Source organism: Indicator indicator, chromosome 7 (genome assembly GCF_027791375.1).
Source record: "Indicator indicator isolate 239-I01 chromosome 7, UM_Iind_1.1, whole genome shotgun sequence".
Lineage (NCBI taxonomy): Eukaryota > Metazoa > Chordata > Aves > Piciformes > Indicatoridae > Indicator > Indicator indicator.
The window spans coordinates 1611881-1635780 of NC_072016.1; the positions used below are offsets into that span (position 1 = coordinate 1611881).

General features: G+C 44.9%; 1 protein-coding gene across 3 annotated transcripts in view; it reads left to right on the top strand.

Moving 5' to 3' along the window:
* Positions 1–23900, top strand: part of FGFR2 (fibroblast growth factor receptor 2) — a 98891-nt gene that overhangs the window by 49976 nt on the left and 25015 nt on the right. For 2 of the 3 annotated variants that reach the window (XM_054382215.1, XM_054382217.1), the window contains 3 exons: positions 12353–12543; positions 15318–15462; positions 18055–18251. In XM_054382215.1, the coding sequence (XP_054238190.1) occupies positions 12353–12543; positions 15318–15462; positions 18055–18251 (533 nt within the window). The remainder of the gene's footprint in view (positions 1–12352; positions 12544–15317; positions 15463–18054; positions 18252–23900) is intronic. The other variant, XM_054382216.1, reaches the window with a different exon arrangement.

A 23900-nucleotide genomic window follows, 5' to 3' on the forward strand; every position in this document is an offset into this window, starting at 1 on the left:
AAAGGAGGGTATCTGTGTGCAAAAAAAAAAGTAATGCAGTCTCTGGGAACAGCCAGAACAATAACGTTTTACCACTTGTCTGTCAGAAGCCACAAGTTGGTTTTCATATTCTCTTGTCTTCCTTTTTCTCTTAGGGTGCACTAAAAAGAATGTGAATGAAAATCTTGGCTCCTTATTGTTCTGCTTCCCATGGTGGTGGTGTTTTTTTTTTTTCACACTAAAAGCCTCTCCCCTCTTTGTTCAGACATGTATGAAGCTTTTGCTTATGCATGCACTCTGTGAGGGATACTGCAAGTGGGCTCCGTGTTAGTGTTGTACAACTCTTGCTGCTGTGGCTTTTCTTGCCCCACAGGGCTGATGAAACCCAGGCTGTGTCAGCCTGACAACGAGGCCTTTGCTTTAAGGACAGACTGCTCTTAAAACCCTGTTGGTGGTTTCCTGTTTTAAAACAAGAGCCTTAGCCCTGGGCTTGCTGAACGTTCCTGCCTCTCTCAACTCTCTGATAGAGGTGTGATGTGAAAGGATGGCTTTTAACTAGCTCTGTGCTTGTTTTTCTTTCTCCTCCTGTTCTCACTCACATCAGTGGGTTTTGTATGGAGCCAAGTCAGGCAGTTTTGTTTTCTTCCTTTCCCCGGCTTGGGAAGGAGGTGTGCAGATGAACTTCTGCTGCAAAGGTGTTGTGTGAGGATGGATTTTAGCTGAAGTGCACATAGGACAGCAAGCTGAAGCCATGCTGCAGAGCTATCCAAAGCAGCAGATGGGATAACATCAGCAGGAGCTGTGCCTGCTGAAGAAACAGTGCCAGTACTTCAGATCAGAGGTGAAGGTGGTAAAGCCAAGGACAGAGAGTTTGAGTGCAGCTGGTCAGCTTCTGGAAAGGCTTCTTTAAAGTCACTGCTTTTTACCTGACTGGCTGTGGTGAATAGAAGGCCTTGGGTGGCACAAGGAACCTGGAGGGGGTGGCAAAGGCTTTGCTGTGAGTAGCAAGTGGGTCTGTTTCTGATGTCTGTGACCAAATCTGAATCTTTAGAACTAAGGTTCTTTAATGGTGTTCAGATGTTTTAACTTTGAGGGAAGTATTCAGTGACAGCAGGGAATATATGGAGTCCAGTTCCCTGCTTTCTCACTTGGTGTTGACTGCTGATGCTCATCCACAAACCAAAGCAGAGATGGACATTTGGGCCCACTAGTTAGGAATGATGAGGTGTGTGAGACAGCAGTAGAAAAAATGCCTCAGTTTTATTGAAAAGGCTTCTAACCAGCCTGCAGCCTGCTCTAGGTGAGCCCACTTTAGCAGGGGGTTGGACTAGATGAGGTCCCTTCCAAATCCTACCATTCTCTGGTTCTGTAGACTTGAGTGCAGAGTTTAGATAAGTGGTTGTGAAGGTCAGCCCTTCCCTTCCACCTCCATGGGCAGATCCCTGTGCCTGTGCTGTTTCAGGCCCTGTTGAGTTTACTTGTGAGGAACCAGGAGCTCCAGCTGCAGCGATACCCCTTTGAGCTCTTGGCCACTGAGATGACTTCTTCAAGTAGCTTTGGGCCAGTGGGAAGTGCTGTACATGGGGACTCCTGCTGTACAGGAGCACTGAATAGTGGGAATGTGTGTTGGCTAATGCCTGCTGATAAAAGATGCCAAAATGTGTAAGGCATGATTTCATCAGCACTGCTCTGGTCCATAAGCCAGTCTGCTGGTCTGCCTGACAGGCTCCTGTTCTGTGTCAAGTGTTCTTGCCAGGGATGCTCTTTATCTCTTAGTGCTTAACAACAGTGATCTGTTATTCCTTGTAGGCTTAAAACATCCTCTGAGTTTGCAGAGTTTGGGGAGAGAGCTTTGTCCCTGCCTTGCTGTGGCTGCTCCCTTGGCTCGTGTGAGTCACCTGGGCAGTGATGACTGGAGGGCTGTGTGTGTGTGTGTACAGATAAATGGAACATGACAGGTCAGCAGCACTTCTGAACTGGCCATGAACAACATGCAGTGCTTCAGACTATGCAGAAAGAGAGCCAGACTGATGTGCAGCTGGTGGAAGCTGCTCAGCTCCTGGCTCCTGTACACACAGTGTATGACGTTAGTCAGTACAGCCCTTTTGCCTACACCTGCTTGGTTGCTTCTGGCCTTTTGAAGAACAGCCAGTACTCAACTTTGCTTCTCCACACCATGGAAGCTAATAGTGGAGTTAGAAGTGTTTTCCTTCCAGTGTTTCATAGAGCACAGGCCCCCATAAGCAACTGCTTGCTGCTGCAGAAAGGAAGCCAAGGTTTGGCTTGGCCTGTGTGCAGAATGCTAGGTTGAAGGAGGAAATTCCTGTGGGGACTCTGACATCTGTTTGGTTAGACCCCTCCTATGCCAGTCTACCTAGGGCTATGGAGAGCAAGTGTAGGTTCAAATTGGGTCCTTTGTGTGAACTTGGACAATGCTGGATTTATAGAGAAAGCTGAGTTGCAGTTCCTCATGCCTTGGATGCTCCTTGAACCCTCCTCAAAAGACCTCTCTAATTCAGAGATCAAGAATCAATCCTTCCTCAGAGAGCTTGTGAGCTGAGGTCAGCCTTGCTGCTTGTGTAGGTAGGAAGGGACCTCAAGGATCATCCAGTTCCAACCTTGTTAGGGTTGGAAGGGACCTCAAGGATCATCCAGTTCCAACCTTCCTGCCATGGGCAGGGACACCTCACACTAGATCAGGAAGCTCAGAGCCACATCTAGCCTGGCCTTAAAAACCTCCAGGGATGAGGCTTCCACCCCCTCCCAGGGCAACCTTCTGATCCTTCTGTTGCTCCTTGCAAACTGGTTCCTTTGCTGTCAACTAGGGCAGCATAGAAGCTTGGAAGATCTTTACTCACCAAAAGGTTAAGGCTCTGACAAATATTTAATATTGTTTTTAATGGTAATAGGTAGGGATCAGGGACTGATATCCTGTGGCTTTAGTAAATATGGTGACCCAGTGGTAGGTATCCACACCACCAAACCCAGCATTAATAGTGTGCAAGTGCACAGTCTCACCAGGGCTGCCAACAGGTGACCAGAGAGACAGAGTGGCTTGCAAAGGCAGAGAGAGCTTTTCTCTCAAACTACATCTGAAATTAATGTGGTCATTAATGCCACTTCTGAGAACAGCCTTTCAGCCTTGAGGTGGCCCTGGGGGAAGCTGGAGTTGAGAGCTTTCACCTTCCTGGTGGTTCCAGGCAGTGGTTAAATCACCTGAGAAGTTACCATGTAGCTGCATTTTCTGTTGGAGCAGTTCTGCTAAGCCCATAGGTATAGTTTGGATAGAGAGCATGAGAAAGTGGGCTCTGGGTGTTCCAGAAATGGGTAATCCCACACAGGCTTCCCACTCCTCAGGGCTTGTCTGTGGGTCACTTGATGCCTTGAGGGATGTGTCAGGTGTGTATGCATCTGTCTGTAAAGCATCTGGTCAGGGAATCCCCAGATGTGATGCACTGCTGGATAGGAGAGGGCACACAGAGCTCATCTGAGGGCAGAGCCATCCACCAACAATCTTCTGTAAGCAGTGCTGCTCCCAAACCTTGGTGGGCTTCTAGGTCTTCCCATGCTAGGTACATCTTTGTGGAACAGGTGAGAGGGTGGTGTGTGAAGATGAAACACAGAGAACTATTTCAGTGCCCATGTGTGAGGAAAAGGCTGAGATCTTTTTTTTGTTGTTGCTGTTTTTTAAGGCTGAAGAATCAATCTTGCAAGTAGTTTGGGATGCCAAGGCAAGAGGCTGTGAGTACAGTCTGGCCTAGAGTGCTGTAGGATCCTATTGAGACCCATAATTTGCAGGATAATTATCATTTTCCAAAGCAACAGGTGGTTGGGAAGGGGCAGAGTTTTCACTGAGCAGGGACCAGGCTGCTGCTGAAGACTTCCTGAGGCTGGAGTCAGGCAGGATAAGCAACTGGGGCTGAATGTGCTGTGCTGACCAGGACAAGCAGACATGGCAGGCCTCTGTTTTCAGTCAAGCAGAGAAACACCTCCAACCGCTTCATTTTTGTGTTCTCTGATGACTGAATACACTCAACTTGTACCCTACGAGGCTATGGATCCAGAACAGAGATGCAGTGAGAAGCATCACTTGATGGAGCTCTCTGCAGCTTCATGGTGGCAGCCATCAAGGTGACTCCGTAGGAGTCAGTAACATTTCAAAACTGGTATTGGAGGCTTTGATAAACGTGTCTAATTAGAAATTGTGGAAAAGAATTAGGTAACTTTTTTTCTTCCCTCTCTCTTCCCTCCCCTTCTTAACTGAGGATCTCTCTGTTGTCCCCAGAACTCATGTTTTGTTTTGGTTTTTTTTTTTCAATTGCATTTGCTATTCATCTTTTATTTTCCTAGCCTGCACTTGATTCACAGATTTGCAAGGAGAGGAAACAAGCACATTCAAAAGGACAAAATAAGAGTAGATTTCATTTTCCTTGAAATGAATCAGATGCCTTATCCAAAGCCCATTGAATTCCATGTGAGTTTTCCCTCTGACTTCAATGGGCTTTGGTTCTGGCTTTTAGCTCCCATGAAAGGTCCTGAACTGTCTGTGCTGGGGTGACAAGGAGGCTTGGATAGACAATTACCAGAGCTCTTCTCAGCCCCTGGCACAGCCAGGTTGCTAAGGAGACTTGGCCTCAGGATGGGCCCCAGAGCTCACCCCTTCCGGGGTTATTGTCTCCTCTCCCTGCCAAGGCACTCCAGTAGGAGCAGAGCTGCTCTTTCAGCCACAATACCCTCTGCCTTGGCCTCTGGCAGCAGCAGTTCCTGCCCTACATCTTCCCTCTGCCAGCCTGCTCGGCAAGCAGCCTCTCTTCCCACAGTTTTCCATCCCTGCTCCTCCTGCAGCAGGACTGGAGCGGTGGGGTTGGATCTCCTGGTCTTTATTGGCTGGGAAGCTTGGCCCCTGGCATCCACCTCTGTACCCCAGCTTCTTCACTCATTCATCCACATCATGACTTTTTCCTGTGCCTCTCCTCTCTGATTTCCCTCTGTGCTGGCTACAGCTGATCAGAAAGAAAAAAATAATTAAAAAGTTGAAGGAGATAAAGCCAAGAATGAGAGAGAGATGAGGCCCTTCTGTAGGAACCACCTGTCCAGGGGCTGAACCTTAAAAAGCCAATTCTCAGGTCTCCTTGTGAAGTGTGCAGGTTCCAGTAGTCATTTCCAGAGCAGTCCTTCCAGGCATGAGGATGATTAGGGGACTTGAGCATCTCCCCTGTGAAGAGAGACTGAGAGCCCTGGGGCTGTTTAGTCTGGAGAAGAGAAGACTGAGAGAGAGGGGATCTGATCAATGTCTATCAATAGCTGAGGGGTGGGTGTCAGGAGGAGGGGGCCAGGCTCTTTTGGGTGGTGCACAGTGATAAGACAAGGACCAATGGGTTCAAACTTGAACAGAGAAGATTTCAGCTCAACATGAGGAGAAACTTCTTTCCAGTGAGGGTGACAGAGCCCTGGAACAGGCTGCCCAGGGGGGTCATGGAGTCTCCTTCTCTGGATTCATTCCTGTGCAGACCACCCTAAGTGATCCTGCTCTGGCCAGGGGGTTTGGACCTTATGGTCTCTTGAGGTCCCTTCCAACCTCTGATACACTGTGAGGCTTTTCCCTTTCCATCATCTGTGTCAGGATGGATTGGATGGGTTCCCACCCATCTTCAGGTGTCCCGCAGAGCTAGGAGCTTCCTGGACAGCTCCTTCCTTTGTGCCAGGTTTTTGGAAACGCGGAATTTTCCAGCTTTGGTGGATTATTTGCAGATTTCTCTCCTAAAGGATGGCATTATAGAATCACAGAATTTTAACCAGGTTGGAAAAGACCTTCAAGATCATCTAGTCCAACCTATCACCCAGCACCATCTAATCAATTAAACCATGGCAGTGAGTGCCTCATCCAGTCTTACTCTGAAGTTTTAGCATGAACAGGCTAAATGAGTTTCCTCTAAGCCATTGGGCAGATCTCTTTGTCAGTTATCTCTTCAGATTGTCATCCTGTCTGTCTGTAGATAAGGGATTAGAATTTGCTCTGAGCAGGAGTGCTCAAGCCCTGGGTACTTTTATGATGGTGTGAAATGTAGATGCTTGTAGCCTTGAGTATGGTAACTCCTCAGGTGAACAATCATTTCTGCTCTGCTCAGTGTAGATAACTGACCCCTCAGGTGGGGGTTGATGCTGGTTTGGCTGGAGGAAGCAAGCAGGTATCTGTCTCTTCAGGTGGGATCCAGCATTAAGTAAGGATGCTTTTCAAAAAGCACTATGAAGTTACACTTTGGGAAGAAGTAGAATAAAAATGAACTGAAACATGGAGATTTAGATGTTGAAGGCAATTATCAGTTTGAATTGCTTTCAACATAACAAAAGATATTTTTCTGTGTTATTTATTTTTTTTAAGCATCCATTGAATTCACTTTTGAACATCTGTTACATTTCAGTTGAACCAGGAAGGTCTGTTTGAGAAATCACCTGTGATATCTGTGAAAAAAGCCTTGTGGGTCTCCTGTGTAGTTCACTAAATTACTAATATTTATGCAATAAAATTAGTATCTACAACTTCTTAGGATCCTTATGATGTACTTTTTAGGCTGCTCCAAGACAGCTAATCCACGGGGTGGTTTTCTGTGTTATTACAAGACACTGTTGACTTGGTGTTCAAACATGTTGTGTTAGCAGAGTGGAACACAAGATTACAGTGGTCAGGTAACAAATGTTTATTTCATTGAGGTTCTGATTCACAGAATCACAGAAACATTCAGGTTGGAAAAGACCCTCAGGATCACCAAGTCCAACGCAGAACCCTGCTCTACAAGGCTCACCCCTAAACCATAGCCCCAAGCACCACAGCCAAACCACCTTTAAACACATCCAGGCTTGGGGACTCCACCACCTTCCTGGGCAGCACATTCCAATCCTTGACCACTTTTGCTGGGGAAAAAAATTCCTCCTAATGTCCAGTCTAAACCTACCCAGTGGCAGCTTGAGGCCATTCCCTCTTGTTCTATCACTAATTACCTGTGAGAAGAGACCAGCACCAGCCTCGCTACAATCTCCCTTCAGGTAGCTGTAGAGAGCAATGAGGTCTCCCCTCAGCCTCGTCTTTTCCAAACCAAACAGCCCCAGCTCCTTCAGTCACTCTTCATCAGATTTATTCTCCAGGCTGTTCACAGCTTCCTTGCCCTCCTCTGCCCTGGCTCCAGCACCTCCACATCTCTCTTGTATTGAGGTGCCCAAAACTGGACACAACACTCAAGGTGTAGCCTCACCAGAGCTGAGTCCCAGGGGACAATCCCCTCCCTGCTCCTGCTGGACACAGCATTGCTGATCCCAGCCAGGTTGCCTTTGGCTTTCTTGGACACCTGGGCACACTGCTGGCTCCTATTCAGCTGCTTGTCCATTAGCACCCCCAGGTCCCTTTCTGCCAGCAGCTTTCCAGCCACACTGCCCCAAGCCTGTAGTGTTGCTTGGGGTTGTTGTGCCCCAAGTGCAGGACCTGGCACTTGGCCTTGTTGAAGCTCATCCCATCAGCGCTGGCCATGGATCCAATCTATCCAAGTCCCTCTGAAGAGCCTCCCTACCCTCATGAAGATCAACACTCCCACCTAACTTGGTTGTCACCTGCAATTAAATATTAATGAGCAAGGGGAACAGTGAAATCAGTAGGGCTACAGAGCTGTGAGATTAGTTTGTTTTGTCTGAGTTTTAATAACTAGGAATGTACATTGCCACTCTAGTGTAGTGATGATCTTGGTTACAGCTAGTAGGTAATGTAAGTCTAATGGTAAAATTAGTTTCACCATCCTTTGTTCTCTTTTTAAAGGCTGATTTGACTCTTTTGCTAGTCTTCAGTGAAAAAGAAAGCTCTCCTTCCACCTAATCTTAGTGTAGCCAGTTGAGTGATGAGATCTGCTTACAAATGTATGGTTTGTATCTTAAATGCTTAATGGTGATGGGAGATTTATGAATAAGGGGTTTGACAGTACCTGTGCTTGGATGTGTGGTTTGCAGATAAATGAGAAAGACAAGAATATCAAGCTGAAATTGCTGTTGCCAAGAAGTGATACTGTACAGAATTACACTTGGTCAGTTGTAATTAGTTCAAGTTTCTGTGTCCAGTTCTGGAGCCTCTGTTACAGGAAAGATCTGAAGGTGCTGGAATATGTCCAGAGAAGGGCCACGAGGATGAGCAGAGGGCTGGAGCTGCTCTTCTATGAGGACAGACTGAAAGTGTTGGAGAAGAGAAGGCTCCAAAGAGACCTTCTTGTGGCCTTCCAGTATCTGAAGGGGGCTACAAGAAAGCTGGGGAGGGACTTTTCAGGGTGTCAGGGAGTGATAGGACTGGGGGGAATGGATTCAAGCTAGAGGAGGGGAGATATAGATTAGATGTTAGGAAGAACTTCTTCCCCATGAGGGTGGTGAGAGACTGGCACAGGTTGCCCAGGGAGGTGGTGGAAGCCTCATCCCTGGAGGTTTTTGCAGCCAGGCTGGATGTGGCTGTGAGCAACCTGCTGTAGTGTGAGGTATCCCTGCCCATGGCAGGAGGCCTGGAACTGGCTGATCCTTGAGGTCCCTTCCAACCCTGACCATTCTGTGATTTTTGCATATTTAGTTATTTTCCCTAACACTGAGTCTATTTTAAGTCTTTTTTTTTTTTTTTCTGAAACCCTGCTTAATCTGCCTTGTGATGGTGATGTTCTGTGCTGTTGGATGTAGGAGAGATCCCTTCTGCAGAAGTGTGGGAGCTGACCAACAGCAATCATTGCTCCATATGTTGGAGGGCAACTACAGTTTCTTTTTGACACATTTACCCTTAGAGAAGAAATATCACCAATGGCTCTGTGTTTGTAAATATATATATATATGTATGTATGTCTACACCTATGCACAAGGACACATTATTTAATTTTTTAAAAGGAATTTGGGACCAAGAAAATCAGAACTTTGCTTTTACTTCTTTGCTTTGCCTCCTCCTTTTTTTTTAGTAGGGGAAAAGTTTGACAGTCACCAGTAAAAGATTAAATCATTGATGGCTATCAGAGTAAACTAAACACATTCTGTGTGTTGATGCTGGCATAGTAGGAACTTTTCCAAGATGTTTCAGGCCTCCTTCTCTGGTTTGTTTAAGGGCAGAGAATAAGGTCACAAAGGAAATCAAACCCTGATGTGGAGAAATGAAACATGAGGCCTAGTGACTTCTAAAAACATTTTAAATAACATTCTCTAAGGTTTCATTTTATACTGAAGGCAGCTGTAATAAGTTTTGGAAGGTGGTGTAAGGTTTCTATTAAAGAGAGATTTTTTTTTTTTTTTTTTTGCTTGCTGGTTTTGTACCCAAACGAAAGGGTGAGGGAGCTGGAATTGGAGCTTATTTAGTGTAAGGTGAGAAACTGAAAGTGCTCTCCAGGAGTGTAAAATTGTCATTTATGTGTTGTACTGTCACTTCCAAATTAAAAACCATTAATCTGCTCCTGCATCTCTGACAATGACACACCTAGCCATGGAATAATTTAATAACTGCAGCACAAATGCACTTTTGCCACAAGTGAAATAAGATTGCTGCTGCTTTGTAGTATGCTGCCAGCATACATAGCCTCAGTGAACAAATTCCCAGTAGATGTTTGCTGCATGCCAAATATATTGGACTGTATAAAAGATCCCATTGTTCCCTGGGCATCATTATTTGCTATTATACTCTCAGTGTTTGCTTGTGAAACAGTTTATTGGCAACTAGTACGTTTCAGGAGGAATGCTTGACTTCAAATGCGGTTGATTTGGCTCCTAAAGTCAAAGCTTTGACAGTGTACAGCCTCTAAAAATAAATATTTAGGTCCACTGGTGGGGAGGTTTTTTGTTGTTGTTTTGTTTTTTTTTTTTTAACTTCAAAAGAATTCCTGGAGCAGGGGAGAGCAGGCAGCTTGGGCTGAGGACAGGCAGTGGGTGTTTCACTTCTGATATGTGTGATGAAAGTACGTGTGGCTCAGGATTCACTTCACATTCTTATAGAAAGAAGTGAGCAGAAGTGAGCTGGCGTGAGTGAAGTGGCTGGTTCACACCTAGGATGATGAAAAGCTCTCTGAAGGCTTTTTAGGGAGGGTGGTGGTGTCCATCCCACTCCCTGGATAGTCATAGAATCGTTCCAGTTGGAAAAGACCTTTTAAGAGCAAGCATTGCCTAACTCCACCAAAAATACAGTAAAGCAATTTGGTAAGCAGGGCTGTCATACTGAGGACTTTTCAAAGAGGTAGATTTTATGCTTTACCCTCTTAACCTTGTCCAGCAAAAAATCCCCAGATTCCTTGGTGGCCCTGAGGGTTGAGAAGCTGGCTCATGTGCTCCCCACCACCCAGAAGATTTTAACAGCTTTTCAATTTGGCTTGGTGTGGGTGATGCAAAGCTGCCTGATGGTCATAGCTGAGGGCAAAGTTCCCAGTAGTGCTTTCCCCAAAGACTGTGGATATCACATCCACAAAGTTGTCCTGGGAAGGCTGGCTGCAGTGGCTCTGGATACCCAGGTGATATAGGATGCACCAATATCATGGATTCAAGGAATCACAGAATATTAGAGATTAAAATTGATGTCTAGAGATCATTCAAACCAATCCCCCTACCAAAGGATCATCACATGAACCACACAGGAACACATCCAGGTGGGGTTTGAAGGTCTCCAGAGAAGGAGGCTCCACAACCTAGGCAGCCTGATCTAGTGTGAGGTGTCCCTGCCCATGGCAGGGGGGTTGGAACTAGATGATGCTTGAGGTCCCTTCCAACCCTAACAATTCTGATTCTATGATTCTAGCCTCTCTGGGTAGCCTGCTCCAGGGCTCTGTTACACTCACAGTAAAGAAGGTTCTCCTTGTGTTGAGGTGGAGCTTCCTGTGTTCCAGATGATACCCCTTGGACCTTGCCCTGTTACTGGGCACCACCACAAAGAGCCTGGCACCTTCATTTTAACACCTACTCCTCAGCTATCCATAGCCATTGATCAGATCCTCTCTCAGCCTTCTCAAGACTAAACAGCCCCAGGGCTCTCAGTCTTTCTTCATAGCAGAAATGTTCAAATCCCCAATCATCCTCGTAGCTCGCTGCTGGACTCTCTCCAGTAGATCCTTGCCTCTCTTGAACTGGGGAGCCCACAACTGGACACAGTATTCCACATGTGGCCTCACCAGGGTAGAGAGGGAGGAGAACTTCTCTCATTGTACTCAATGGAGTAAGTTGGACAAAGAACACTGAAACAATCCCACAAGCCTGTAGACTACAAGCTCTGTTGGCCCACATTGAATCCACTACAGTTTTCCAGAGAACTCTGTGTTTCCATGTGTCCTGCTCAGAATAAGAATAAAGAGGAGTTTCTGCTGCTGTGTCTGGGTAAAGCAGAGAGCAGTGTTTATAGCAGTACTGGTCAGGGTGTGCTGCAAAATTGAGTTGTCTGATATGTGCATCCTGCATGGGGAGCTTCAGTGCTGCTAGTTTTGAGAAATTGCCTTTGGTTTAGTTTAATACCTTAGTCAGAGGGGTTTTTTTATTATTAATAATAATACTTCTTCTGAATTCATAGAATCATAGAATTGTCAGGGTTGGAAAGTACCTCAAGGATCATCCAGTTCCAACCCCCTGCCATAGGCAGGGACATCTCACACTACAGCAGGTTGCTCACAGCCACATCCAGCCTGGCTGCAAAAACCTCCAGGGTTGAGGCTTCCACCACCTCCCTGGGCAACCTGTACCAGTCTCTCACCACCCTCATGGTGAAAAACTTCTTCTTAACATCCAGTCTGAATCTGCCCATTTCTAGTTTTGGTCCATTCCCCCCAGTCCTATCACTCCCTGACACCCTAAAAAGTCCCTCCCCAGCTTTCTTGTAGCCCCCTTCAGATACTGGAAGGCCACAAGAAGGTCTCCTCAGATCCTTCGCTTCTCCAGCCCCAACTCTCTCAGTCTGTCTCCATAGCAGAGGAGCTCCAGTCCTCCACTCATCCTCCTGGTCAGTCTTTGGACATGTTGTAGATGTTTATTCCAATCAGGTGTTTAAAACCCTGAAGGTAGTTATTACAACGGCTTTAAAAAAAAAAATTTTTTTTGCTGAGTTGGGCTATGAAAAATGCTTAAAAGTTTTCAAGCAGGGTTTCTGTCCTCCCTCCAGATAGCTATTCTTGATTTTTTTTTTTTTTTTTTTTACAAGTGTACTGCTCAAGTCCTCTCCTTTGAACTGTAGTTTTTGTTACAGGTTTTGGCTGCAGTGTTATTTCGGAGGAGTCAGCCAACAGGCTTGCAGGGCTTTTTGGCTGGAGTTCACTGACAGTTTTCTTGGCAGCTCTGCTTATTTATGCATCTTTATTTCTCTCTTTCCCTCTTGCTCCTTCTCTTTCCACCCACCTCACCCGAACAGAGCGATCACCACACAGGCCCATCCTCCAAGCTGGCCTGCCAGCAAACGCCTCTGCAGTCGTGGGAGGGGATGTGGAGTTTGTCTGCAAAGTCTACAGTGATGCTCAGCCTCACATTCAGTGGATCAAACACGTAGAGAAGAATGGCAGCAAATATGGACCAGATGGGAGGCCCTATCTGCAAGTTTTAAAGGTGAGGCTTCGCAGGTGCCGGTGATGGCCACGACTGCTGTGAAGTGTTGACTTTATTTGATGTAAATCCAAGAACCTTGAGGTCTGACCTTCTTCTGGAAGTGGAAGTGTTTGTGTTCCAAATGAAGCAATGAGTTGGGTAAACTTTCAGTTGTCTAAATGCTAATTGTGCTACTCATAGACATTGGTTTGCTCTTTTTATTTTGTTCTATTTTGGTGTGCTTCTGTGAAGTCCTTCTATCTCTGAATGTTTCAGGAATGACTTTATTCAGAGAAAAAAAAAAAAGCCATGAAAACCCTCTCAAAGAACATCATTGACATCTATGTATGGGTAAAATGCATCCAAAGCATACCCAGGACAATCTTCTCCATTTCCTTCATGTTTCTTCGGCTGGTTTTTTGTCTCAAAGTAGCGTGACGCCTGCTGCCAAAAGCTTGTTGGCAGGTTGGGTTTTCTTGATGCTGAACCTGCAGAGAGGTCCATTTTCAACAGTGTATTGGTGCTTGCACTCCTTCCTGCAGGCCTTTTGATCCAGCCTAAGCAAGGGAACTCCAGATTTTTCTGAGCTGGATGGCATTGCCAAAGCTCAGTGCTTTGGCAGGCAGGACAGCCAGCTCTATACCATCTTGTTCCTCACAGCTGGTCTGCCAGCCTAAGTGTTTTTTCCCTCCACGCTGCTGTTTTCCAACTCCTTGAGGGATGCTTCAGATACTAAAAGAAAAGAAAACAACCCAACAAAACCCTAAAGCAACCTGAAACAACAACGGAAAACCCAACCAAGCCCCAAACCCTCAATGTTTTGATGCTGATACCTGTATGAAGTGAAAGGCAGGTTCTTATGAGGTGTTGGTGGTGGGACCATAGACAGATTGGTGTCCCTTCTGGGCAGCAGTGACATTGTTCTCCTGTGTTATTGGTCTATTCTAGCATTCGGGGATAAATAGTTCCAATGCTGAAGTGCTGACACTGTACAATGTGACAGAGGCGGATGCTGGAGAATATATTTGTAAGGTCTCCAATTATATAGGGGAGGCCAACCAGTCTGCCTGGCTCTCTGTTCTGCCAAGTAAACAAGGTAACAACGTTTTTTAAAGCAAGCTGGATGTAGAAGCTGGAAAAAACTGGTGCTTTGGGAGACTGCAGGCAGCTTGTAGGATACCTCTTTTGGCCTTGTGGTATATCTGTAATCCTCCTTTGGTGATGCAACTGGTATTGTACCAGCAGCCATGGAAAAATTCCCACAATATTCTGTGTGTACCATAAGCACTGGTTTCTGATGCTGATCTTCCTTCTCTCCTGTGTCTCTGTGTCTGTGTGTGTATGTCCAGTTTTGTTGCTAAGTCTGCATACTGTGCAGTTCACACAAAGCTTACTCGTTGGATGACGTAATTGTGACTTAATTACTGCATATTTATAGAGATGCAGGTGTGTCTATATATGAAATGTTCACATCAGTACTCACTGAAGCACGAGTTGCAGCAGTTTAGTCACTTACAAGGTCCCACATCACTGGTGACTCTGCAGAGTGGGAAGGTTCTCCAGTTGTTACTCACCCATTATTCAGTGGATAGTAACAAAGAGTGGCAATAGTTGTGACTACAGCTCACAACTAAATTTAATTCTAAATGGTCTGCTAAAAATGTGTTGATTTCACTTCATCATTCCCTTCAGAGTAACATTTTTGAATGAAACAGAGACAAACAATTTCTCTGAATCTCCATCATAAAGACCTTGGTGCCGATGCCCTGCTGTGTCCCTTTTGGGCCAGCCACAAAGTTCCAGCTCTAAGATTTATTTTATTGATATGAGTTTGGATGATCCTTGATGCACTGATTGGCCTGGTGCATAATGACTTGTCAAATCAGGGATGTAGCAAGTCTGGAAGGAGGCCAGAGTGGAGGGAAAAAAAAAAGGAAAAAACCCAAAAGCCCTTCTTGATGTTTTTTTCAGTCTCTTAAGATTTGAAAGGATGTATTTTATTTCCATCTCCTCATTCTTGAACCTATAGGGTCCAGTTGTTCTTCACATCACCATCTCCTCATTCTTGGACCTTTAAGGTCCAGTTGTTCTCCATGTCCCTGAGAGCCACAACTGATCTTTTCTGAGCAAGAGCTGAGATTACCTTCCACTGTGCTTCTAAGCAAGGCAGCAAATAGCAGCAGGCTTAGGTTATGAGATTTGACAACACTGCACAAGCCACAATATTTAGATGTAGTGCAGTGGATGATGTGAGGACCATACATTGCTTAAGATGGCTGCTAAGTTGTGTCTTTTGGAGCAGATTTTGCTTTTTTTTCAAAAACCCTTTCAGAGCATATTTGGTAGCAAATTCTTTCCCCTGAAGACCTACATGTGAAGAACTACATCCTCTAACTCCATGTGGAGGATCCTCCATTCTGTCCTACTGTGTTTTCTCTTTGCTTTTCTTTCAACTTTCTTCTGTTTAAAAAAAAAAAAGAAAAAAAAAAAAGAAGAGAATAAATAATAATAAAAAAAAGCTTTGTGGGGTAATTTTTCCATGTTTGATTGCATGCATGTCTAGGTGGTGAGTTTTTAGGTGTGGTGAAGGGTGTCGATTACTTTCTGAGGTGAGCTGGGACCTGTTGGTGAACGCCTTTCGGATGAGGGACTGTGGATGGGGAAGGAGCTTTGCCTCTCTCCACCTCTGCCCTGTGGCTCCATCTCCCTATCCACAAGAATTCTCTCAATGTCTAGCTTTTTTTTTTTCTCTCTCTTTTTTTTCTCTCTTGCTTCCCTCTCTTGTTTTTTTCTAGGCTGCCGGTGTTAACACCACGGACAAAGAAATTGAGGTTCTCTATATACGGAATGTAACTTTTGAGGATGCTGGGGAGTATACATGCTTGGCGGGTAATTCTATTGGGATATCCTTTCACACTGCATGGTTGACAGTTCTGCCAGGTATACACTGCTCTCTTTCCGTGATTTTTCCTCTTTTTTTGTGTTATTTTTCCTCTCTGTGGTGACCGCTGCAGAATCAGCACAGCTTCTGTCTCAAAAAGCGACTTTTACAATGATTTTTAAAATGCCTTTTTTTTTTCTTTACACAGTTATCTCACACTGATGGATTTTGGTTGTATATTTGCAACTCATGATGACCAAAATGGGGGGAAAAAAAAAAGGGGTGGGGGGGTGGGATGGGGGTTGGGCAGGGAAATGGCTATTGCACTTAATTGAAATATATATATTTGGGTTTTTTTACATCTGTTAAATTTTCATCAGAAACGCTAAGGAACTGCATTTCCTTAGCACTGAAGTGAGATAACTGAAAATCAGCACATTAATCATTGTAAATGTTTTCAAGAGGAGAAAACTCAAAGTTTCTTAGGAAGCTTTGGGACTGATTTGGCCACAGTCACGTTAAAAAAAAAAACACCAACAACAAAAAAACCCCCAAAACAACAACAAAATCAAACCAAACCAAACCAAAAAACCCAACTGTGTTATTCACTGCCCTAAAATTGACTTTCACCATTCATCCAAAGCTCTGATGGAAATTCTGTTTGGAATGCCAATGGATTGTGTACAGAAGCAGTGCCTTCCATGTCTTGGGAATCGGCTCCCTGCATCTTTAAACATTGCATGCTCTGAGAAAAACCAAGTAGTCATTTGCTTTCACTGCAGAGCATGCCTTGCTGTTCTGGGGTTGGTGATGTTTCTGCCCTTAAAAGAAACAAACATCAATGTGCTTTATTGCCTGAAAATTGTTATCAGCTGTTAGATGATGTAACCAGACTTTGGTTTTGACACCAGTCAAACTTTCTCATTTATAACTGTTGGCAGCTGCCTTAGGAGTTCCTCTGGAAAAAACCAAACCAAAACAAACCATGAACCACCTGAGGTTTGCTGGGTCATCTTGTGCTTACCATGTATTAATTGTTAATCCTAAAGTGAAAAGGTACAAGACCTGCATGTGCATATTGCTGAGGTTCCTGTTACCAGAGTGAAACGTTCCCCCTTTGTGCAGATAGTTTCTTGGCCTTTATTAAAACACATTAAACAAAGGCAACTTTATCACATCCCTTAAGTGAACACAGAGCCTGCGTGGGCTGTCACCAAGCAGGCACAGCAGTGCTTGTGTAGAGCTTGCTTCTGCTAGCAGTGTTTGCCATTTTGCAAGGGCTTGAGCAGCATTTTTGCAACCTGGTTTTCTTGAATGAAACATTTTTATATCAAGCCTTAGGACGAGGCACAAGAAAATTTCAACTTGAAACGTGCATTGCTTGTGGAGCGACTGCCGATGGCTGTGGAATGATGTTTATCCAGGGGCTGAGTCCCAGATAAGGGATTAGGGACAGTGTTTGCACATAGAAGTGTCTTGGAGATCATTTCAAAGCGGTTTCAGTCAGAGTAACAGCTCTGCAGGACCACTCCCCCCTAAAATCTAATCTCCTAGGCTAATATGCACTGGTGAGGTTACTTGAAATATGCAGTCCTCACAGGGGGGGACTTGTCATTTAAAGTCTTGTTAGCGATAAAGCTCCTGCTTGCTTTATGCTTTTTTAATCTGACATTGGGCTCTCAAAAGGACCTCAAGGGGAGTTAGGCACCCAGCACGAACTGCAGCTAGTTAAGGAGCTGGGTCCTCGAAACACTCTTGAAACCCTAAACCGGAGTTGATAAACACAAGGAGGGACTGATTTATTCTACCTTCCCTTTCTGTCTGGAGATCCCAATGAAAATTTGGAATAAGCAGGCAATGCAGGCTCAAGCCTAAACACTTGATTGCAAATTTAAACGCTTTTCTAGGCTAGGTCGCTCAATATTTTATTGTGATCTAGTGTAAGGTGCCCCTGCCTATGGCAGGGGGCTTGGAACTAGATGATCCCTGAGGTCTCTTCCAACCCTAACAACACTCTGATTCTATGTGCTAATAAAAAAAAATTGCTTTTGAGTTTTGATGGTGAGCAACAAAATGAACCTGAGCCTAGTTTGAATAGTTCATTTTTTAATGAAAATTTGGGATAAACAAGCAATGCAGGCTCAAGCCTAAACACCTGTTTGCAAATTTAAACACTTTTCTTCTAGGCTAGCTAGCTCAATATTTTATTGTGAGATGTGTTTCTCTGTCCTAAGAAGAAATACAGTGCTTTTGAGTTTTGATGTAAGCAACAAAATGAACCTGAGCCTAGTTTGGACCCTTCAGTTTTCACTTCATCCCTAAAATTCTGCTTGACCACCTGATAGTTCAATGTTTCTGTGTCTGCCTAGGTGGGCAGACTCATGTATATGTCTGTACATGTATACTTAACATGCACAAGCTCACACTCAATGGCAAACTGAGAAGTCAAAGCAGTAATCTAGTAAGAGAAACTCCTCTCAGCCTGCAGGATGACCCAGACACTCACAGTATACTCTGTGTCACACTGTCACTACCCAAACCGCTCATCTTTGACCCTTTCCAAGTTGTTCCAAGCAGCTGTTCTGAGCTCTGCCTGTACTGCCTGCTAACTTTGTGGCGTGGTTGTTCCCTCCTCCACACTCCCAATCCAGCTCCTGAGAAAGAGAAAGAATACCCAACCTCTCCAGACTACGTGGAGATAGCCATTTACTGCATAGGGGTCTTCCTGATCACCTGCATGGTGCTGACGGTCATCATGTGCCGCATGAGGAACACCACCAAGAAGCCTGATTTCAGCAGCCAGCCTGCGGTCCACAAGCTGACAAAGCGAATCCCCCTGCGCAGACAGGTAACAGAAAGTAGATAAAGAGTTCAAAAAACCTTTTACCTGACCACTGAGCCAGCACAGCCTTCTGATGAAAGCTCTGGAAGAGGGGAATAAATAATCGTTTGATTTGATTGCACGAGCAGTGGGATCTAACCTGGCATCTGCTCTGCCATGGGGAGGCCACACCTGGAATATTGCATCCAGTTCTGGGCTCCCCAGTTCCAGAGGGACAGGGATCTGCTGGAGACAGTCCAAGGGAGGGCTACCAGGATGCTGAAGGGACTGGAGCACTGCCTGATGAGGAAAGGCTGAGAGCCCTGGGGCTGTTCAGTCTGTAGAAGAGAAGACTGAAAGGGAATCTGATCAATGTCGATCAATAGCTGAGGGCTGGGGATCAAGGAGAGGACAGGCTCTGCTCAATTGCACCCTGTGATAGGACAAGGGGCAATGGATGGAAACTACAGCACAGGAGATTCCACCTCAACATGAGGAGGAACTTCTTCACTGGGAGGGTGACAGAGCCCTGGAACAGGCTGCCCAGAGAGGTTGTGGAGTCTCCTTCTCTAGAGACTTTCCAGCCCCATCTGGATGTGTTCCTGTGTGACCTGTGCTGGATTCTATGGTCCTGCTCTGGCAGGGGTGTTGGTCTCCATGACCTCCGGAGGTCCTTTCCAACCCCTAACATCCTCTGGTCTGTGATCTAGGAGTCTTACATGGGAGGAAATCTCATCTTGACACATCTATGTCTGTCTCCAGGCTAGGAAGTCAGGGGTAGGGATGTCAGAGGAGAAATGTGAACAAAGGGAATATGGTCTCTATTAGCAGTCTAAAGGTGCCAAATAAAGAAAAAAAAAAAAAGTGTATTTACAGGATTTTGGGACCTGGTCCCACAGCTCATGGAGAAATGTTTAGTGGCTTAATGGACTTTGGGGGAGAATCCTGTTTAATTGTGTATTTAGAGTATCTCTAAATGACTATTGTCATAGTAAGTAGGTACCACATACAGATGATTTTTTTTCAGGAAGAATGGTGAGGATTGAAGGGAGGGAATTTCATAGCCAACTACCCAGAAACCACCCTAAAACCAGAGACAAGGCTGTAATAAAGTAAAAATGGCGGAGAGAGTATATCAGACCTCAGACAGTCTGATCAAGATTCCTTTTGAATGAGGAACAAAAGCAAATGTCGTTTAAAAGGCACACAACAGCACCACATAAAATAGATTTTACACTTGCTTGTGGCTGGCAAGGGGAGCTTCTGGAAAGGGCAATACCATGAGCTACAAACCAGTTGAACGAGTAGCAGGACTTTGGCTTTGCCACAGGCAGCCTCCATTCCCACGTACTAGCCTCTCCTGAATGACTTGTTCCTTTGGAAGCTGCACTTTAATCAACGTTGATTTTTGGGTTTTTTTCCTGCAGTAGGCCTGCAGGATAAACCTCTGAACCCACCAAATCCACCCCTCACGTTTCAGCCCTGGGCAGTGGAGGGGTGTTGGCATCTGAGGCTGGGGCTCAGCCCGTTGTGCCAAATAGGGACCAGCTGCAGGGGATTGATCCAGAGTTTGGGCAGGGGGGTTTGGATCTGAGGATTTAATTGAGGTCAGTCTGCATCATGAAGAGGTGGTGCAGAATTCCTGCAGCTTATTTTTACAGCCTGTTCAGGATATTATCACTGTCAGAGAAATTTAAGTAACTTTCAAACTAGTTCTTCAGTGTGGATAAGTGTTTGAAATGGAGATGCACAGAATTTAGACCTTGGTCTTGGGATTTTGAACATCATTACTTTTTTTTTTTCTTTTTTTTTTCCTTCTGAATCCTTTTTTCATGGTTTCTGAAACTCCTTGGTTGTGCTACAGACTAATAATGCTTTAGCCATCTTTCTTTAAAGTGCAGTCTTCATGAGGGGGACATAAGCACATTTGGTTGGTTTGATGAGCAATAATGTTAATGATGATTTTTTTTTTCATTTCTATGTCCCCCTGGGTTTGCTTCTGGGAGTCTGCTTTTAGGGGTCTGCTTTTAGGGGTTTGCTTTTAAGGGTCTGCTTTTAGGGGTTTGCTTTTTTTTTTTTTTGTTTGTGTTTTGTTTTGTTTTAATCTATAATGTTATGATTGTACTCATTTGCTTGGAAATCACTGGGGGAAAAGAGGGACTTCTGGCCCTGAGTGTACCAGAAAGAGTGATGAGAAGCCCTCAGCTGAATCCACACATCTCTAAGGCTGAAAATCTGTGTAGATTTCTGGACCAAGAATACTTTTCAAAGGTTGTATACTTCAGCAGAGCAAGAGCCACACATCAGCTGCTTAGATAAAAGACATTTAATAAATTTTTGCCTGCGTTTTGAGCATCACAATGACTCAGAGATAAGTTGGCAGCATAAAAACTGCCTCGGGTTTGGTGTGAGCTGAGTTGGGAGTGGATGCTGGGGGGGTGAGTGTTAATTTCATTGCGTGTGACAGCACTGCCAACCGCTGCCCTCTGTGTAGTTATTGATCATTAAATGATGCAATGTGGACCTTCTCCACAGCTATTGTTTTCACAGAGGAAAATTTCTCTGCTTGTCAGCTAGGGGTTTATCCTTTTTTTGTATTTTGTTTTTTGGTTTTTTTTCCCTATATTTTCTTAAAGCATTTTGCTTTTAAAAGTGGTAATAATTTTTCCCCCACTACCCCGAAAACCAGCACGAGTTTGAAAGTGTGAATCCTATTTCAACCCCTAAGCAAAAATTCCACTACTCTCAATTCTCCCAAGTACTTTGTTGTTTTGTTTTGTTTTGGGTTTTTTTTATTATTAACAGGAGTTTCTCATTGAAGTGCTCTCTGCTTTTGTGTCTCCACAGAGGAAAATAGAACTAGTAGAAGTGTTAAAAGAAATCTGTGTTTCTGTTTTGCTGATTCCACTGGTCAGTTCACTGACGGTTTGTATTAGCTTGCAGAGGCAGGAGGAGATGGGCAGTCCCTGAAGGCTTGCTCAGCAACAGTGAGGATTCCTAAATTTCTCAGTTAGCATCAAATTCATCTGTAAGGCTGAAGCAGTTCTTTAGTTTCTGCATTCTCTAAAGCTGGTTTTGGATTCCGGAATTGTTGCCACAAGTGAGGAATTGGGGAATAATCCAGGAGATGTTTTATTTACTGGGGTTTTCTGGGTTACTCAACTGTTTTCTTGTCCTGCCAGGCTTATTTTTGTTTCAGTTCATTTGTATTTCAGAGAATTGTGTTTAAAGCCTGATGGGGTTTTGTCACTAAACCTTTATTTATCTATTGATTATAGAATCATAGGAGGGTTTAGGCTGGAAGAGACCTTAGAGATCGTTTAATCCAACCTCCCTGCCATGGGCAGAGATGCCTCTCAACCTAGACCAGGTTACTCAAGGCTCCATCCAACCTGGCCTTGGTCACAGGAGCTTCTCTCTTGCCTTTGTGCTGTGTGTGGGAGGAAAGTGGCCAAGCTGCTTAGAGCAAGGCTGAGTGCAAGCTTGTGGCAGGTAGATGGTGTGAGCTAGGTGGAGACCTTGGGCTGGCTGTTGGGATTGGTTGGAATTCCAGAGAAATAAGGCCATGGTCTGGGGAGTTCTTGATGCTGTTTTCAAAGCTCTCTGCTGCTAGGTCAGGCTCCCTGAGGATCTGGATATGAAAATAATCTCGGTTCACGGAGAGGTGTTTGCGTAGCTGTGATGCCATCTTGTCTGGTGGGAGGAGAGTCTTGCTGAGTAACATCTGGTTTGGTTTGCAGGCCTGGATTCCCCTGCAATGTTTAGTCTGAGCTACCACAGGATTTTACCATTCCCCACATGCAGGCCTTTTTTCCCTGCCAAAATGCAGTTCTTTTCACATTCGTAGGAAGGGTCGTGACGGAGTCAGGAATTATCAGTTCCCTCCCCCTCCAACCCTTCAGCCTCACTGGGATCTGGTACTTGCTTTTTGAAATAGAAACTGCTCACAGGGAAATCCAGCAAGGAGTGCCTTCTCTTTATACGAAAGCACAGAGGTGTGGTGCTCTGTTCTATCATCCATGTTTTGCAGAGATGTGTGCCAGCTTTAGAGGCAGGAGAAAGGAGTGTTTGTAGGACTGAACATAGAATGGTCTGGGTTGGAAGGGATCTCCAAAGGTCACCCAGTCCAAGCCCCTCTGCAGTCAGCAGAGACATCCTCAACTAGATCAGGTTGCCCAGAGACCTGTCCAGCCTCACCTTGAATATCTCCAGGGATGGGGCTCCAACCACCTCCCTGGGCAACTTGTTGCAGTGTTCCACCAGCCTCATGGTGCAGAACTTGTTCCTAACATCCAATCTCAATCTGCTCTGCACTAGTTTGAAGCCATTGCCCCTTGTCCTATCCCTACAGGGATAAACATCACAAGCCGAACCAACAGGTAAAGAGTTGCCTTCAATAGGGTTTAGATCCATCTTGTAGAAGTTTTTTCTTTCAACAATTAAGTTCTAGCTGAAAAAGCCAGTCCCATCTCTTGTGACTTGCCCAGCTGATGTCCAGTGCAAGTGTTTGTCATCACTGGAGCATTTCATTAGTGCTGTGTTAGTTGATCTGTCACATTTGGAACCCCTCAGATTGGGTGTAGATATGCTGATGGAGGGTAGGTGTCAGGAGGATGGGACCAGACTTTGTTCAGTGGTGCCCACTGAAAGGACAAGGGGTGATGAGCACAAACTTGAACATAAGTTCCATCTAAACATGAGGAGGATCTCTTTAATGCAAGGGTGACAGAGCACTGGAACAAGGTGCCCAGAGAGGCAGTGGAGTCTCCTGCTCTTGAGTCCTTCCAAACCAATCTGGATCTGCTCCTTTGTGATCTTCTCTAGGTGAACCTGCTGTGGCACAGGGGTTGGACTCCATCTACAGAGGTCCCTTCCAACCCCTAACATTCTGGGATTTTGTTTGTTTGTTTGTTTTTTCTGTGACAAAGGCTGATTGCTGGGTGAGCTTAAGTCTTACCAGAAGAGCTGATTGAAAGTGAAGATAGCAGCTGGAACCTGGAAAACAAGAAAGTCACCTGGAATGTGCAAAGTAACCTAGGAGGCCAGGGAGTTCTGAGCTGGAAAATAGGATTCATTTTAAAGAACAGACTCTGGAAAACAAAGATGAATACACAGTAGGAGATGTTGTGAGGAATTTACCTCAGTAGATGGTTTGGTTGCTTTATCCTTGAATTCCTCTCTATGGACACCTTTAACTTGCTGTGTTTTGTTATTTTGTTGTTTAATTCTTTCAAAAGCACTTTTCTTTTCATAAAGGAGTGGGGCATGTGTTGTAAATGTCAGCACTTAATGTCAGGAATCTTCAATTTCATGTCAGTACTAAACATCAGGAGTCCTCAGTTTCATGCAGTGCCTTTAACCTTATTTTCCTAGATCCAGTCACTCAGATGGACTGTTTGTATCTCCAGCTAATAGCATTATTTGCTAATTATATACATATATGCATATGACTTTAAATTGACTTTTATAGCACAGCCTTCAAAAAGACTGACAATTATTTGGAGAGGGGGGGGGGGGGGGGCGGAACATCACTTCATGCCTGCTCAAGTTTCCCAGCATGAGTGCCAGAGCTGACAGACCTAGGCTCCAGGACATGGCATAAATCATCAGTGCAGGATAGCTCCCCTCATAATCAATTACAGACAATTACATGCTGCTCTGCAGCTGATTTTACCA